At 41.2% G+C, this 17,806-nt stretch overlaps 1 protein-coding gene across 1 annotated transcript in view; it reads right to left on the bottom strand.

The window, feature by feature from the left end:
- Window positions 1-15,542, bottom strand: part of C1S (complement C1s) — a 28,209-nt gene extending 12,667 nt beyond the window's left edge. Inside the window, exons 1-7 of the mRNA XM_070742000.1 lie at window positions 15,482-15,542; window positions 9,492-9,657; window positions 9,028-9,136; window positions 7,689-7,893; window positions 4,615-4,792; window positions 3,781-3,906; window positions 1,312-1,511 (exon numbers count right to left, since the gene is read on the bottom strand). Coding sequence (XP_070598101.1) covers window positions 1,312-1,511; window positions 3,781-3,906; window positions 4,615-4,792; window positions 7,689-7,893; window positions 9,028-9,047 — 729 coding nt within the window. The 5' untranslated portion in view covers window positions 9,048-9,136; window positions 9,492-9,657; window positions 15,482-15,542. The remainder of the gene's footprint in view (window positions 1-1,311; window positions 1,512-3,780; window positions 3,907-4,614; window positions 4,793-7,688; window positions 7,894-9,027; window positions 9,137-9,491; window positions 9,658-15,481) is intronic.
- Between the last annotated feature and the right edge of the window lie 2,264 nt (window positions 15,543-17,806).

Raw genomic sequence — 17,806 nt, forward strand, 5'->3', positions numbered from 1 at the left:
GATTCACTTCATTCCCTTAATGAATCAACTGCTTTCCTTGGCCCAGTGTATAATTACTATCCTGAACTTTTATTGATTTTTTTATTATTCAAATAAAAAGGGACTGTTAAATCACAATTTTCTTTCTTGGTTTATTTTTCCTGATTGTTTAAGTATTAGCATAGAATGCAAGAAACATAGACCTTGATATAAAAACAGAACACCGTTTAATCAACTTCTTAATTAACTAGACATTAAATTCTGTTCAGATCTTTGTTTCCTGCCCCCTCCCTCCAAAAATAGGTTTAAAAACTTTTTTCTCCCTGGAGTTTTTAAGCTGAGCATTACTCAAAATGGTCTGAAATATCTATAAGAGAGCTAGATTTCTATGGTCTGAAATATCTATAAGAGAGCTAGATTTCTGGGTTCAGAGTTCCAGACACAATCTTTACTATGTACTGTATTTTATGTATGAAATATCATGCTGGTGATATTGTGTCAGAATAAAATTACTACTCAGTTAGGCACATGAACAAAGAGTAAAACCCATAACATCCACTGTGTTTACTGAATATGACAATAAGCTAGTAATCCTTTGGTGGTAATCTAAGATGTAATAAAAAGATTTTGCATTTTGGGATACCTATAGCGCTACAGTGCAATATTTAAGTCTGTACTCATTTGCAGGAACCAGGTTTTAATAATAATTGTTTGTTTGAACATGGAAATATCTCAACTCCTTCCTATTTGAAACAATTATTCACTGAATGTAGAAAAAAGAAATCTGAGAAACCTTGCTGGAATTAACTAAGCATGTAGGTGGGGAATTTCAGCTGTGATTCTCTCAAAGTGTGATGCTGCGGAGATGATTAGAGTTGTTATTTGATTTCACTGTAACCTATCCGCTCTTGAACAGAGGCCCATAGGTGATCTTTTAGCATCCTAAAATGAAAATTGTCTCTATTTATAGAAGACCACTAAAACATCTGGAAGAAGAAGAATGAACAGGAGGAGAAAGGCAACAGAAGTAAATCTTTCCAACAAGATCAAGAATATACAAGCATCCTCCGGTTGCATATGTTGAAGTTCAGTACATTTATCTAGACCTCCTTTCCCCCTTGTAATTTTATTTAGCAGAAGAGTAAAGTTGAACAACTGTTGGAAAAGCAAATTCACCATGTTCCTGCTCAGACATTCTACACTTCTACAATTCATATATTCCAGGACTTCAATGGATTGTGAAAGTCAAATCAGCCCCTCACCTTCCTAAAGAACAAAGGATACGGTCCAAGCAGAAAACATTCATAACCAAGAGCCATCAAGATCACTTACTCTCAGAGCATCTGGACAAGTTCCTTCTGAGTCGCTTGGCTCAACTTCAAAGTCGTTGTTCCCAATGCTCAGGGTCACCTGGTATCCTGGTTCCAGGATGACACGGTAATCGCAGTGAGAGTTCTCAGGATACGGCCTGGGATAGTTGGGGCTGGTAATCTCCCCAGACAGCTCGGTAAATACATTCCCACTGCAGTTCACTAGAGTTTAGAAGAAAACCAATGGCAAAGAGAATAGAAATAATGTTGACAGAAGTCTGTGGTTACTACTTGGCTCTCCTTATGGTTTAAAAGTCTATTACTAGGCAAGATATACCGTCCGTCCGGTAGTTATATTTTTACCAACCGACCACATATGCCATTTAAAGTTTCTGCATTTAAATCTCTTGAGTTTCTCCTAGAACAGAAGATACTTTATCAGAAGAGCCTATTTTCTGATATTAACTTCCTTGGTTACCTCCATATATTTTCTCTAAGTTCCAACCTCAATCATTTCTGAAAGACGCTCATAAGAGAATGACCCATATTAATTCAGATTTTTTTTCTTCCTTAAAGATTAATTCTTGTCTAAGTTTTGAGGAAAACATGCTCAGCAAATACTATATATAAATCTTAATATAAGGATAGATATCCATGCACAATTTCTACTGGTAAATGGGAAATCTCTGAGAAATACAGATCAATCATAGGAACCAGGCACTTATCCTAATCAACATGTGGACCCACACATGCATCAGGGCATACTCTAGATTTGGTATTCTGTTTATGAGAACATTGTTTATTTATTTTTATGGTTATTAATACATGAAATGGATACAAATAAAAGGGGACATTAGGACAGGGATGGTAGGCACTTTGGTGCACTTATGCACACCCTCTTAGGAATGGGGTGAGGTCAATAGTAGACAATCTAAGGTTAAAATTTGGGGGTTGGGGAAGAAACCACAGAGTCAGGTAGTGTATTCCAGGCATTGACCACTCTGTTGCTGAAGTCGTATTTCCTGCAATCGAGTTTGGTGCAGTTTACCTTAGGTTTGTGTCTGTTGTGTGCTTCTGTATGGTTGAGGTGAAGTAGTCATCTAAATTGTGCTACATTGTGGTCTGTTTGTACATTATACTACATTGTGCTACATTATACTTCATTGTGGTTTGATTATGAAGAGCTTGGGAGCTTTAAGCTGAATATTGGTAGGAAGGTTTTGCAGAGTCACAGGACCAATTAAAAGGTCTATCTCAGACATTTCATGGACTCAGTTCGTTTCCTTTAATTGTCCTGCTCCTTCTATTGAATAGGAAAGAATGAATTGTGGACACCCTTGGTTCCACATGGCTGTTCAGATCTCTTCCTTAATGGAGAACAAAACTGACAAAGCAGAAGGAAACTCAGCCCAGAATTCAGTGTAAGATGAGCAGCTGAATAAATGTTTTAAATAAATAAATGCATGTGAATACAAACAAACGAAAAGCTGTGGTTGTTGTGAAAATATTGTAGCATATCTTATAGATAAAGTTACTTGGTTTTATCTCAGTTTGGACTTCAGTGTAAGGATGTAAATGTGCATGTTTTTGATTTTTAAAATCAAAACAGCTATCTATCTAATGTGACAACCCACCTGTTTCTATATAAAAGCGTTTGGAAATTAGGATCAGCAAAAGATGCCCTCTTCAACTTTCTATAGTCTGTTTGTCAGGTACAAAAAAGAAAGCCTTTGATGTTGGTTTCCTAGTAAAACATCTATTTTGGAGTTGTGGTTAATCCTATACTTTCTATTTTTAGGAAATTCTTCTATATAGCCAGCTGTTTTCATTTTAAATTAACAGTGATTTCAATGAAGTGTTCAGATTTTAATTATTTATGTTTGTTTGTTTGTTTTACTGTTAGCTTCCCCCTTGAATGTTCTCTGGACAGAAAGGCAGATACTGTACAAATCAAATCTGTTTCTAATCATGATGATGTCCGATGTGCATTGTGATGTCAACAACACATGCCTTTCTCCTTCTGCACTCACCCAGTGGTTTTGATTACAGAGAAGGAACCGTTATTTGAGGGACCACCTGCCTGGCCAATTTGATCATGCAGGGTTGGCACCCTCTGGGTATCTTTGATTAAACAATGTCATCTATTGGGACCCCAGGAGCATGCCTTCTCTGCGACAGCGCATGCCATCTGGAAGGAGGTCCCCACAGAGAGGCAGATGGCTCCCACTTAGCTGTTGTTTAGCAGAGCTGTGAAGCCCTGCCCCTTGCCAAAAGGAAGAGAGACGTCCCTCACTTCATTCCCTCTAGTCTGTCATGTTTACCATTGTTTATCTTTTAATGACTTTTATTGTAATTTCTTTGTTTGATTGTCGTGAACTGCCACGATCATTGGAAGCTGAGTAGCATACAAGTGCTATTACTATTAACATCACAATGTACATTTTGTCACCGACTCTATACCATTGATAATCTATATGTCAATGAATGATACCTCCACATGTCTTCTTATCTTCGTGCATGAAATATTCAGGAGGACAAGAGCAATAGTAGCCACCAATATAGTTATTGCAATAATGGCTGCAGACCTCTTCCACAAAATCTTTGCACTCATTCACATCTGTAAGAAAGGAAGAGAGATGTAGAAAAATCCTCAATGGAATAGGGGCAAAGATGACAGAAACAATGACATAATTTACTGCACCAAGACTTTATCAGCCTGGCTTGGTCTGCTAGGGAATCCCAGTAATGTCTTTCTCAAATCCTGAGCCCTCGTTTACAGCAAATAGAGTTTTCCAAAGATCTACATATTGTGGTTAGGGGGAGGGGGGAGCTTCAGAAAGTAGTTTTTGGCTTGAATTTAAAAAAAACCCCAGCAAATGACAAGTGCTTTGAATAGCCGGTTCTTTTGCAACATAATCACGAACAGATTTAAGACTGAGCTCCTGAATGGTGCAGAGATGTTTACTTCTTTCAGAAGAATCAGAAATGTTTCCATTTTTAAAATAAAATATGTTGTTTTGGTACCTCTCCTCAAGGTACACACCTTTATCTGCTCAGAAGAAACAGCTAACACAAGAAGAAGGTGTGACAGAGCCTGAGGACGGAGTCAAAATAGGAATCAACCTAGAGTCTCTACATAGTCACAAACGGACTAAGTCCAACCCTTCTTAAATTCTGTTTGCTCTTATCTAATATCAAGATAATGCTAACAGTAGTTGAGTAGATTCTTGCACAGAGGCATGAATGGCATGATTACTAATAAATAAGTTCAATTGGAACATCATGTGTGGTCCTGACCTTTTGCCCCTGACAGCTAAGGACTTACCAACTGCAGTGTAATAGGCAGCAAAACCAGTGTATCTCTCTTCATTGGAAAAGTCAGACTGAAATAGGATAGTCAAATTCTGGTAGGGCACACGGAGTTCTTCCAGGATAGGGGAGCCCTGTGTGCGCCTCATTTTTCGTCCACAGAACTGACCCTCCACCTGTTCACTAGACAGGACCTGGAAGGATCAGATGAACAAGAATAAGGGCTTATTTTTAGCTATATTTTTATCCAAAACATTGTAAACCCTCCTTAGGTCTATAGAACATCCTTCGTATTTCTGTGCCAGCTCTTCAAGGTAGGCCAGGAAATACTCCATAAGATTGACTGGAAATTGGCTATTGACTAACAGAAGCTTGAAAGCCTCCATCTGCTTGCTTTTCCCTCTGTCTTGTATCCAACAGAGTCAAGATGGAGTCGTTTTAGGATTCCCCTCCCCCTTCTGGGCTTCAAATATGACTTTCTAGAGTAATGCTGCAGCAGATACTATCCTAGGTCATTTTTGGGTTTCATGGCAGCCGCCCTTTGCAGCAATTCCTCAATGCTCTATTGCCAGAATGCAAAAAACGTAGCCCTTGAACTCCCCTTCTGCAGCTCTCAGAGCAGTAGAGACTATAAGGTTTCCTCTTTTTTGTACGCTGGGATGCTTGGAGGAGGTTTAAGGTAAAAACTGCCTTTTTGCATCTCATTTACCATGATTTCAAAATGGCCCTCTGGAATTAGCTGCCCCCGGAGATTCACACTGCTCCCACCTTCCTTGCCTTCCAAAAGAACCTAAAAACTCATCTTTGTCGCCAGGCCTGGGGCTACTAGCTCTTCCCCCTGACCAACGAATGTTTTTAGTACGATTGTTGAATGAATGGTAATGGAAGTTTTTAAAGTTAGATTTTAAGGATTGTTTATATCTATTAATTGGATTGATTTTATTATTGTCTCTTTATACATGTTGTGAGCCGCCCCGAGTCCTCAGAGAGGGGCGGCATACAAATACAAATAAATAAATAAATAAATAAATTTGTGTCTCCTGCTACCGCCACTAAGTACAATAATGTGTGGTGGGGAATTAGTGAGAGGTTGGGTGGGCAACAAGAAAAAAAAACCTATAGGCTTTAAAAAAAGAAAAAAAACCAATCAGGAGCATGAACAGGGATGAGAGGGATCACAAGCCAAGATTCCTTGAGGGATGTAGCTAACTTTGCTAGGAGGGGAATGCGAAAGGCTTTTGGAGCTGTGAAAAGGCCGGATCTGTGTCCAGATGCCATAATGCTGGAACGAAGAACAAAAAGATAACAGTAGACCATGACCAATTAGAGGCTGGAAGGCCCCCATGTCTTGAATTTGGGATAAATGTCATATCCTCGGAATATCATGAAACATAGAAACATAGAAGACTGATGGCAGAAAAAGACCTCATGATCCATCTAGTCTGCCCTTATACTATTTTCTGTATTTTATCTTAGGATGGATATATGTTTATCCCAGGCATGTTTAAATTCAGTTACAGTACTGTGGATTTACCAACCATGTCTGCTGGAAGTTTGTTCTAAGGATCTACTATTTTTTCAGTAAAATAATATTTTCTCATGTTGCTTTTGATCTTTTCCCCAACTAGATTGTGTCCCCTTGTTCTTGTGTTCACTTTCCTACTAAAAACACTTCCCTCCTGGACCTTATTTAACCCTTTAACATATTTAAATGTTTCGATCATGTCCCCCCTTTGATCGAAACATTTAAATATGTTAAAGGGTTAAATTAGGTAAGCTCACTAGCTTAGAAATGTTCTGCTCATTTGGGGCTGTGTGCTAGTTTTGACCGCAGCCAGAGAACAATCTAGCACAAGAATTCATGTCCTAGAAACTTTCTATTTGAAGTTACCATAATGCAGAGGTCCCCAACCGCCGGTCCGCGGACCAAGACCGGGCCGTTGGGGGTTTTCAGCCGGTCCGCGGCGCCGCTGCCCTCCCGGCAGAGAACATTATGCAGGACGGGGTGGGGCGTCGGGCGGTGACGCAGCCCTCCACACTTCTCCACAGGGCGGGGAGAATCAGGAGGCTCCTTTGGCGGCTGGGGGCTGCCTGGCTTTGTGATTTTGGCTGGGGAGGGAGTTAGGAAGGTCCTACTTCTCCCCCCCCAGCCAAAAATTCAAAGCCTATCTGCTGGATACGGGCGATGAGTGGGACAGAGCGGCGCGGAAGCCTCTTGCAGCAGCTGCCACAGCCACCGGCTTCGGCGCCGCTCGTCCCGCCCATCGCCCGTATCCAGCAGAAGCTGCTGCCCGAGTGCTCTTGGCCGGCGGGATTCAAAGTGCTGGGGTGGGGGGGTGTCCTGACAGCCCCCCCCACCCCAGTGCTTCACCTCCCGCTGGGACACCCCCCACCCCAGCACTTTGAATCCCACCGGCCAAGAGCACTCGGGCAGCAGCTTCTGCCAGACATGGGCAATGAGCGGGACGAGCGGCGCCGAAGCCGGTGGCTGTGGCAGCTGCTGCAAGAGGCTTCCGCGCCGCTCTGTCCCACTCATCGCCCGTATCCAGCAGATAGGCTTTGAATTTTTGGCTGGGGGGGGAGAAGTAGGACCTTCCTAACTCCCCCCCCAGCCAAAATCACAAAGCCAGGCAGCCCCCCAGCCGCCAAAGGAGCCTCCTGATTCTCCCCGCCCTGTGGAGAAGTGTGGAGGGCTGCGTCACTAAGCTCCACCCCTCCATAACCCCACCCCCCATATGACCAAAGCCCCCCCCCCACCGGGCCGTGGAAAACTCGTCTAACTTAAAGCCGGTCCCTGGTGCTAAAAATGTTGGGGACCTCTGCCATAATGGACTTAACTAAAATCTACTATACAGAAGCAGGCAAAGTAGTTAATTAATTCATTAGTTGTAGCACAGGTGTGATTAGCATGGCAACAATATTCAACTCCCTTCCAACAATCCATATCCTTAACTTTTACACACCGCCAGAAAAGTTTTATATCTTGTTTGAAATAATTTCCCAGATGGGTGTTTCAGTACACAGCCTGACAAACCTCAGTCTACACACATCTCCACTCTCAAGCCCTCAGCAGACAAATACGCCCCGTACCTTCACAAAGTCATATTCACAGTTTTGGGATGGCTCTATATCCAGGTGGGTGAAGTAGAGATGGATGCCATAACCAGGAGGAACTTCTATTTTCCAGGATTCCAGGGCATCATTGGGATATGCTTGAGGATAATTTGGGGACAGAATTTCTCCATACATCGACGTTGCCTCAGTATAGGACAGGGAGAGGAAGGAAACGAAGCTCCTAAAAAGAGGAAAGATCAATATTGGGCAGGGCTGTCAAATTCACACTCAGCCCTTGGACAAAGTGTATATGGAAGGTCTTCCAGCTTGGACATCCTGGTTGCTTAAGTCATAGTTAGTTTGGCTCTAACGCTTGGGTGGTGGGACACAAACACACGCAATCTGAATGTCCTTGTAACCTCTGCAAGATCATGTTGACCGAAAAGAAAAGAGAGAAATGTCCTTGCACACTCCTTTTCAGTGCAAAAACCAAAGAACAGATCACGCGGAGGAATATGCTGCTTCTCCTGAACAAAACTTGACTGTAAAAAATATTACTTCAGTTGTCGTCTGAAGTTGTCGAAGCGTGGAACTCATTACCGGACTCCATAGTGTCTTCCCCAAACCCCCAACATTTTACCCTTAGATTATCCATGGTTGACCTATATAGATTCCTAACAGGTCAGTAAGGGGCGAGTACAAGTGCACTAGAGTGCCTTCCGTCCCCTGTCCTATTGCTCTCCTATATCTCCTATACCTTTCTTCTATTCCTATATCTCTTCTTCTATGCTTTCATTGATATGTTCTATTCCTATATCTTCTTTTCTATTCTTTCTTAGATATATTTTACTATGAGTATCTCCTCTATAACCTTCATCATGTATTTTACTATGTGTATATATATGTATATACCCACTAAAACCCTCATTGTGTATTTGACAAAATGAATAAATAAATAAAAAATAAAAAGTGACTCCAGTCCAGAAGTGGCTCACACACAGAAAGCACATACATATATGTAGTATGAAGGCTTTCGCTTCCCATCCCATGCATTATAGGCTGGAACAATCACAGCAACTTGATTCAGAGCCTCCAGGGGACAATGGAGTTTTTTCTGGCCCTTACTATACTATTGACCCATATGAGACACTGCTGTCGGGAAAGTCACTCTGCTGAGGATGTGCAGCAGAGGTCCTATGCACGAGATGGGAGCAGCTGGGAGCCCTGGCAAGATGCAGTTATCCAAGTGGGTGGTGGGTCATCTTCTTCTTCTACTCTGACAGCTTCATCTGGAAGTGGTCTTCCCACAAAGAAAGTAGCTAACCAGAGTCCCAACTTATTTGTTCAACAACCCTCCGTTCATTCAGTAACTTACCATATCTGGAAGAGCACCATCCTTACTCCTTCCGCAAAGCCAGGGGATCATGAGATTTAGGAGAAGCCAGCGCTCTGCTCAGTGGGACCTTTCCTCCCCTGAAGTGTGCCTGGTGGATGGACAGAATAATCAAGTGAAAATCCCACTCTCAAAGAATGGAACTAGCACGAATTCATTGTCTAGGTATTACTTCTCCCTGTCAACTAGCAAGTAAAACCATGTCCGAGGTATGTTGGGTTTTATAAGGCGCACAATGTGACTGGAGATTCCTCAGACCCATAAGGTTTGGAGCCCAACTTGCCATAAAGCTACTTCTGACTGTCTAAAAAAGTATTGCACTTGCTTCAAAGAGTAGGATCTCTTGGAAGAAGCATAACTTCTTAGGAAACTAGAGCAGAAAACTTAATCCCAAAATAGATACTCAGGATACCTATTTTTGAAAAAGGAGATTGAGAGTGATTTACCTTTAACTCCTTGTCTCTGCTGCCGGATCTCTGTTTCTGTTCCCCTCTTCTGCCTGTCTCCCCTTCCAGCACTGAACAACATTTCTATTCCGAAACAGTGGAACTTCGTTAAGGAACTCGGTCTCCCTCTGCTGTTTAAAATTTTTATCTTTTGTTTCTCGTAGCCCTGAATAATTCAGCCAACGAAAATTACATTAAAACAATTCAGTTGCACAAGTCCTATTTTTGCTAGCCTTAGATCAACCAAAGAGGGATGGTCAATTTTTTTTTTTTTTTGTAAAGAAGTCAGATGACTTCTGCGAAGCAAATGAGGGAAATTCCAAATTCCACTTTGAAAACAAAGTTACAGCATTGCGCAATTATAGTGGGTCGATTGCTTTCACAAGATTAAATAATTGACTTTGTCATTTAGTGACCTTTAGCTTAAGCTTATTAAACACAAACACACACACATTATCGTATATCAGCTTCAAAACAAGTAAATGAAACAGCGAGCATCCAAGATACAAAAGCCATAAATAAAGAATGCCACAGAAAGAAGGTCAATTAAATGCAAATATTTGCAGCAGATTTATACAAGTTTTATGGTGAATGCATACCAAATGCAATCCAGTGAATGAATTCCTATTAGCATGGAGATGGAAGATCTTGGCAACCTTTTCAAGTCTAAGATCCACAAGCAGTAGTAAATCAAGAGGTGGGAGTTTCCCAAGACACCCCCTCTTCCCCTCCTCCAGGTTGTAGACTAGGGCAGTGATTTTCAACCTTTTTTGAGCCGCGGCAAGTTTATTACATTTACGAAACCCTGGGGCACATTGAGCAGGGTGGGGGGGCTAAAAAAAGTTTGGACAAAAGAATTCTCTCTCTCTCCCTCCCTTCCTTCCTCTTTCTTTCTCTCTCTCCATCCCTCTTTCTTTCTCTTCCTTCCTTCCTCTCTTTTTTGCTCTCTTTCTCTCCCTCCTTACCTCCCTCTATGTCTTTCTCTTTCTCCTGCTTTCTTTCTCTCTCTTGCTCTCTCTCTCTTGCTCTCTCTCTTGCTTTCTTTCTCTTGTTCTCTTTCTCTCTCTCTTGCTTTCTTTCTCTCTCTCTCTCTCTTGTTTTCTTTGTTTCTCTTTCTCTCTCTCTTGCTTTCTTTCTCTCTCTGAGCTTCGCGGCACACCTGACCATGTCTCGCGGCACACTAGTGTGCCACGGCACACTGGTTGAAAAACACTGGACTAGGGAACAGGGCTTCCCATAAAGTCTATGTGAGATTGCTAGCAGGGGTGGACTGCTGGAGGAGAGCATGCTTTCCCTAAAGATATCATACTTCCAAAGGACCTACTGCTCAGGTGTGTCACTGGCTGTTACGAGAAGGTGCTATTCAGGGGTGGGTTCCAACTTACCTCACTGCTGGTACGCTCCCTCCGGCACCATAAAAAAACAAAGCCGGAAAAAAGATGGCAACCACATGCCAGTGACAGAACTTGACTTCTGCACATGCTCAGAAGGAAAAATAAATTTTAAAAAAATTCAAAAAGAAATTCAAAAAAATTAAAATAATAATAAATAGGGGGTGACGCCCACAGACTGGCACTAATCAATCCAGTTCGGTGATGCCATTATGATGACATCATAATGAACCATGAGGAACTTACCCGCGGTGCTACTATACTGAGGAATGCATTAGTCAGTGGCCTGCCCACCTGTCAATCAACAAATTGACACTTGACTGGCGACTATGAATATGGAATTTATTCTTGAGTTGAACGTTCTTGCGCTGAAGCACTTCCTACATGTCCTTGAATTAACCCCAAATTGAATGAAATTTGCCCATTGCTGATCCCTATCCTGTTTCTCTTACCTCTCTTTCAAATCACTGCAGCCCCATTGCTTCTTTCCAAGGCAATGGCTGACAAAGACGGATGGATTTTTTACACCTTGAAATAGTGTCAGACTGTCAGAATCAGGGAGGAAACAGTAATAATATAATAATAATAATAATAATAATAATTTATTAGATTTGTATGCCGCCCCTCTCCGAAGACTCGGGGCGGCTCACAACAATAATTAAAAAAAATATAACAGTGAACAAATCTAATATTAAAAGAAAAAGATATATAAAACCCCAGCTATTAAAACCATACAACACATACATACCAAACATAAAATATAAAATCCTGAGCGAGGTGTCTCAGTTCCCCCATGACTGTCGATATAGGTGGGTCTTGAGTAATTTACAAAAGACAAGGAGGGTGGGGGCCGTTCTAATCTCCGGGGGAGTTGATTCCAGAGGGCCGGGGCCACCACAGAGAAGGCTCTTCCCATGGGGCCCGCCAAACGACATTGTTTGGTCGACGGGACCCAGAGAAGGCCAACTCTGTGGGACCTTGTCAGCCGCTGGGATTCGTGCGATAGAAGGTGGTTCTGGAGGTATTCTGGTCCAATGCTATGTAGGGCTGGTTACAGTAGTTCTACCTACAATATGTCGCATAAGTGAATACACCCCCTGATATTTTGTAAATATGTAAGTAGAGTGGTACCTCTACTTAAGAACTTAATTCGTTCCATGACCAGATTCTTAAGTAGAAGCAAACTTTCCCATGGGAATCAATGTAAAAGCAAATAATGTGTGCAAACCCATTAGGAAAGAAATAAAAGCTTGGAATTTGGGTGGGGGGAGGAGGAGGAAGAAGAGGAGGAGGACAGTCGCTGCCAAAGGAAGAAGGTGAGGTGAGGGGAATCAAAAAAATCCAAAACATTAAGGCATTAAAAAAAAGAGGGTCTCTGAAGCAGCAAGGAGGAGCATGCGCTTCCCATACACCCGGTGCAAGGCTGCCTCCCATACACTGCGACAGAGAGAGAAACCCAGGCGGGCGAGAGGCGGGAACCTCTCACTCTTTTGACCGAAAGGCGGCGGCTGCTGCTATCTGCTGCCTCTTCCTTCCCATGCTGAAGGGCTCCCGTCTCCTCTTCCTCGCTCGCTTTGTAGCCGCCAAGTTGAACTGGCCAGGGCGAAGCGGCACCTTTTGCCTTTCCGCGTCCAGATGCTCCAGGAGGCAACTGGCCAGGGCGAAGCGGCACCTTTTGCCTTTCCGCGTCCAGATGCTCCAGGAGGCAACCTCCCATCAAGTGTATGGGAGGCAGTGTGAGGGAGTCATCACAGCGAAGTAGTTTATTCCCTCTCCAAGCGCCCAGAGAATGGAAAATGCTCCGTTCGCTCTAGGGTGCCAAATCCTCCTTAAGCACCACTGAAAGGCTCCTCTGGAAGCCCAGAAAAGCCCGAGATGGCCGGGATTAAAGGGGGAATGGCAGGAAACTGGCCGGGCCTTCGTGCCGCTCTCAAATTTCCTGGGAAATTTTTCTGGACTCGGGTTCTTAAGTAAAAAATGGTTCTTAAGAAGAGGCAAAAAAATCTTGAACATCTGGCTCTTATCTAGAAAAGTTCTTAAGTAGAGGCGTTCTTAAATAGAGGCTCCACTGTATATCTTTCGATGTGACAACATTGAAGAAATGACAGTTGGCAACAATGTAAAGTAGTGAGTATACAGCTTGTATAACAGTGTAAATGTGCTGTCCCCTCAAAATAACACAACACAAAGCCATGATAATATCCATTGATAATATCAAACCTTATAAACATCAAGTAAACATCCTATATATAACCGTTAATTGCCAAATAATCATAAAGTTTAAAAGTAAAGATAAAAGTTCCCCTTGCACATATGTGCTAGTCGTTCCCGACTATAAGGGGCGGTACTTATCTCCATTTCAAAGCCAAAGACCCAATGCTGTCCAAAGACAACTCCAAGGTCATGTGGCCAGCATGACTAAATACTGTAAACTTCCTACCAAATGTGGTCCCTATATTTCTAATTGCATTTTTAGATGCTTTTGAACTGCTAGATTGTCAGAAGCTGGGACAAGTAATGGGAACGCACTCCGTTACGCGGCACTAGGGATTCAGAATGCTGCACTGATTTCTGATCGACAAGCTTGGCGCCTTAGCCACTGAGCCACCACGCCTGTATCATAAGATTTATTTAACTTAATTATTCAATGTTTATTATTGAATTATACAAATTACTTCATCTTTGTTTACATATCTAAATTTCTAACTATTGCTGCTACTTTATACTCTTTAATAGAATAGTTCTCAAATTGAAAAAGTAATCTTTTCCCCATTTCTAATTTCTATCTTTATACCTATTTGTCTTCATCTTCACTTATCCTTATTCAGAATTTTACGTTGTTTGACTAGGCCCTATGTTCAATTTTATCTATAATCCATTAATAATATCAAACATTAATAAACATCCAGTAGATATCACATTTATAACCAATTAACCTCTAAATAATTCTAAGGTTTACTTATCATAATTATTTGACATTCATTATTCTATTACACATCTTTGTTTCCATAACCAGATTTCTAACTTCTGCTGTTGCTTTATATCCATTAATAGACTAGTTTCCAAATCCCAAAAGTGATCTCCCCATTTCTAATTTCTATCTTTATACTAATTCTGGTTTTTTTTGGGGGGGGGGGGATGTATACATTTTTATTGTTTTTCCACACCTTACAGAGATTCAAATTCACATACCTCAAATTAAAATACAATACAATATAATAACAAATGCCAAATTCTTAATACAAATTTCCTAATTATTTATCCAATTTATTCTGGTACATATCATTCATCCTGTGCTACCTCCTTTCCAAATCCTAATTCTTTATACTAATTCTTATTGGTGAACAGTAGTGATGGGCGAACCCAACGATGTTCGGGTTCGGCAAGTTCGGATGAACTTTAGGCAAAATTTGGCCGAACCCGAACCCGAACAGGGAATCCCACCAAGAAATTCCAGGGGCGGAGCTTTGACGTCACGTATACCGGCAGGTTGCTAAGGACACCAAGGTGATCACTTCCTGGATTCCATGGAATCCAGGAAGTGATCACCTTGGCGTCCTTAGCAACCTGCCGGTGACGTCAAGGCTCTGCCCCTGGAATCTCTTCGTGGGAGGGATTCCCCAGCTCCTTCAAAGGGAGGTCTTCACGTAAAAATAAACATTGTTATTTTTACGAAGAAGGACGCCGCAGCGGCGCTGCAAGCAAAGGCCGGTGATTTCACGTAAAAATAGTTTTCTGGTCTCATAACTATATCATATATCAATTATTTGATAGGTAACCATACACACAGAGAGAGAAAGACAGAGAGAGAGTTACTATCAGTATTTCCCAATATTGTTTCCCCCCTATTTATTTCCTGGATAAAATCAGTTAAAAAAGAAAAAGCTGCACAATGTCTCTTGTTGCTAACATTGGAAGCCGTCTACAGTATTTGGAACTGTTCCAAAATGAAGACTCATCTACCCCAGCTGGTCTCCAAATTTTAATATCCTTCCTGTCTTATTTATAGAAACAGCAGAGGGCAGCAGACCACAAAAGATTCATGCCTAGCAGCTCTATTTCTTCTCAGTGTCCATGGACTAGCCCTCTTTCACTAAGGCCAGAAAACAATATAGAAAACAATATCCAGATTTTATTGATGTCTTGTAATATCTCCAAAGCTCAAAGAAGGGGAAGAAGCAGGAAGATTAAAACATGTATATGAATATAAAATGCAACAAAAGTGTGAATATGGGCAACTGTTTGCCAATGATTTACAAAAAGAGGTCTTTAAAAGATGGCTAGGATTAAATGACAATATTTCAAGAAATCTCTCATTATGAGCATTGTTGTGCTAGTACATTTTCAGGAATGCAATGGGATTTCTGCTGTATTCATAATGCTATCATGAGTGATACATCATTTGTTTATGCCCCTTCCTCTGAGAACATTTCTCACCTGAGGAAGGATTTGGTGGGGAAATCAATTATGGATTATTTAGCAATAGCATTTATAGCATTTAGACTTCTATACCACTTTATAGTGCTCTAACAGCCCTCTCTAAGTGGTTTACAGAATCAGCATATTGCCCCCAACAATCTGGGTCCTCATTTTACCCACCTTGGAAGGATGGAAGGCTCAGTCAACCTTGAGCCTGGTGAGATCTGAACAGCTGAACTACAGCTAGCAGTTAGCTGAAGTAGCCTGTAGTGCTGCACTCTAACCACTGAGCTACCCCGGCTCTATTTGAGCCTTAGATCCTCCATGACTAAAACAAACACTTCTATGGAAAATTGGACGCTATCCATGGAGGAATGAGCTAGAAGTTCAGACCTTTCAGAGAATATATTGAGACATTTGTTGGAAGATTTCAAGCTGCCAGAAAGGAATGTAATGAAACAGTTTTTGGAAGGTTTGAAATTTCCAGAAGAAGATAGCAACATTATTTTGAATGCCAACAGAAGTGAATCCCACAATCCAGTCTAAAATGCTTGTGTGGTACAGTGGTTAGAATGCCAGGCTAGAAAGCAGAATACCTGTACTGTGACTTCCAGTCCTGCCTTAAGCATGAAACACAGCTGTGTCATTTTGAGACAATTATCCCCACTCAGCCCAGCTCAGCCCAACTTATATCATTGTATTTATGGAGGAACCAAGCGTTAAGTGGGCCACCTTGAATTGTCCAATATTTTATTTATTTGTAAAATCTATTGGCCGCCCATATTACCTCAGGGTAAGATATAAAATACAAAGGCGGGATATAAATCTAATAAATAAAAACCAGTCATAGGGTTGAATTAATTTAATCCCATTTATCTTATCAGGAAAGACTTAATGAACTCAATCTATATAGTCTGGATGTTGTGGTTAGCTAAGCTGGCAGAACACTGGATGACAGAAGGAAAAGGGGGGACATGATCGAAACATTTAAATATGTCAAAGGGTTAAATAAGGTTCAGGAGGGAAGTGTTTTTAATAGGAAAGTGAACACAAGAACAAGGGGCACAATCTGAGGTTAGTTGGAGGAAAGATTAGAAGTAACGTGAGAAAATATTATTTTACTGAAAGAGTAGTAGATGCTTGGAACAAACTTCCAGCAGACATGGTCGGTAAATCCACAGTAACTGAATTTAAACATGCCTGGGATAAATATATATCCACATAAGATAAAATACAGAAAATAGTATAAGGGCAGACTAGATGGACCATGAGGTCTTTTTCTGCTGTCAGTCTTCTATGTTTCTATAAGTTGCTTAGAAGGTTTCACTTTCATTTTTACTGCCTGGTACATCAGTGGGTTGCTCCTGGTTTGGCCCGGAGCGCCAATGGCAGGAAGCTCTACCCCCCTGCCCAGGACACTTCTGCACACATTCAGAAGCATTGTGCGCTAGTATGCGCTTGAACTGGGAGGAAAGGGTTTACTGGCCTGCTGGGGGTACAGGTGCGTTTCTGTTCAAACAATCATACAGTTTGTAGTGTACATAGATTTGCAAAATAGTGGGATAAAGAAATATTCCTGAACTTTGTTTTATGATGTTTGTTGTGTTGACTGTGAAATTGTGTGAATGCATCCATGCAGAGCTTGGATTCATTGAAAGAGTTTACCAAAAATGTAAATATTGCAGAATATACAGCCTCATTTTGCATAACCAAGCTCTATTTCATACTGAATGAATAAAAATTATCTTAAATGGAAAACTATATTTAAATAAAATTTAACTCCAAAAGCATTTTATTAAAATAAATTGTATAATTTTTTTAAAAAATCCCATTTAAATTTTAAAAAATGATTAAAATAAAAAAAATCCATTTATTTTTATTTTTATTTTTTTTAATTATCAATTTTAATCCACCCTGAAATGGGACCACATGAAACCTCTTGGCAATGGAATATCTGTAATTCATCTGGTTGCTTTCAAAAAGTATTAAACTTGTATATAGAAAGATCCCAGGTGAGATCTGATGATTGCTTTGGAATGTGCCAGTCGGGCCTCTTGGTGCAAGCCTCCAGAAATATCTGCTCTGTCCTTCAGCGCATGCCAAAAACAATCTTGGAGGGTAGTGCCTGGCACCTAGGGGGAGGGCCCTGCTTGCAATGGCCTAAAATGGCTGGTACGAACTGGATAGGCCCCAACCCCTGGCTATGTCATCAATCAAATGGCCAGAGAAGTATGCTGATCATTTCAATAGCAAAGACTAAGTTACTTTAAAACTGGAACATGTCGAAAAAATAAAACAGTGATTTTGTGCCACAGCTACAGGCAAATGAGGAAGTGTGCTAAACCATCAGATGTTGTAAGATTTATGCTAATCCACACATATGTGCTACGAACTTCCCATTGTGCTGCAATTGCACAGCAGAATGGAAAGCTGTACCATTGTTTAACCTTGCTTTTCTAAAAAAAGAAAAACCATGTTCTTTTGTGCAATTGTATACGTGTGCTG

Source organism: Erythrolamprus reginae, chromosome 2, assembly GCF_031021105.1.
Source record: "Erythrolamprus reginae isolate rEryReg1 chromosome 2, rEryReg1.hap1, whole genome shotgun sequence".
NCBI lineage: Eukaryota > Metazoa > Chordata > Lepidosauria > Squamata > Dipsadidae > Erythrolamprus > Erythrolamprus reginae.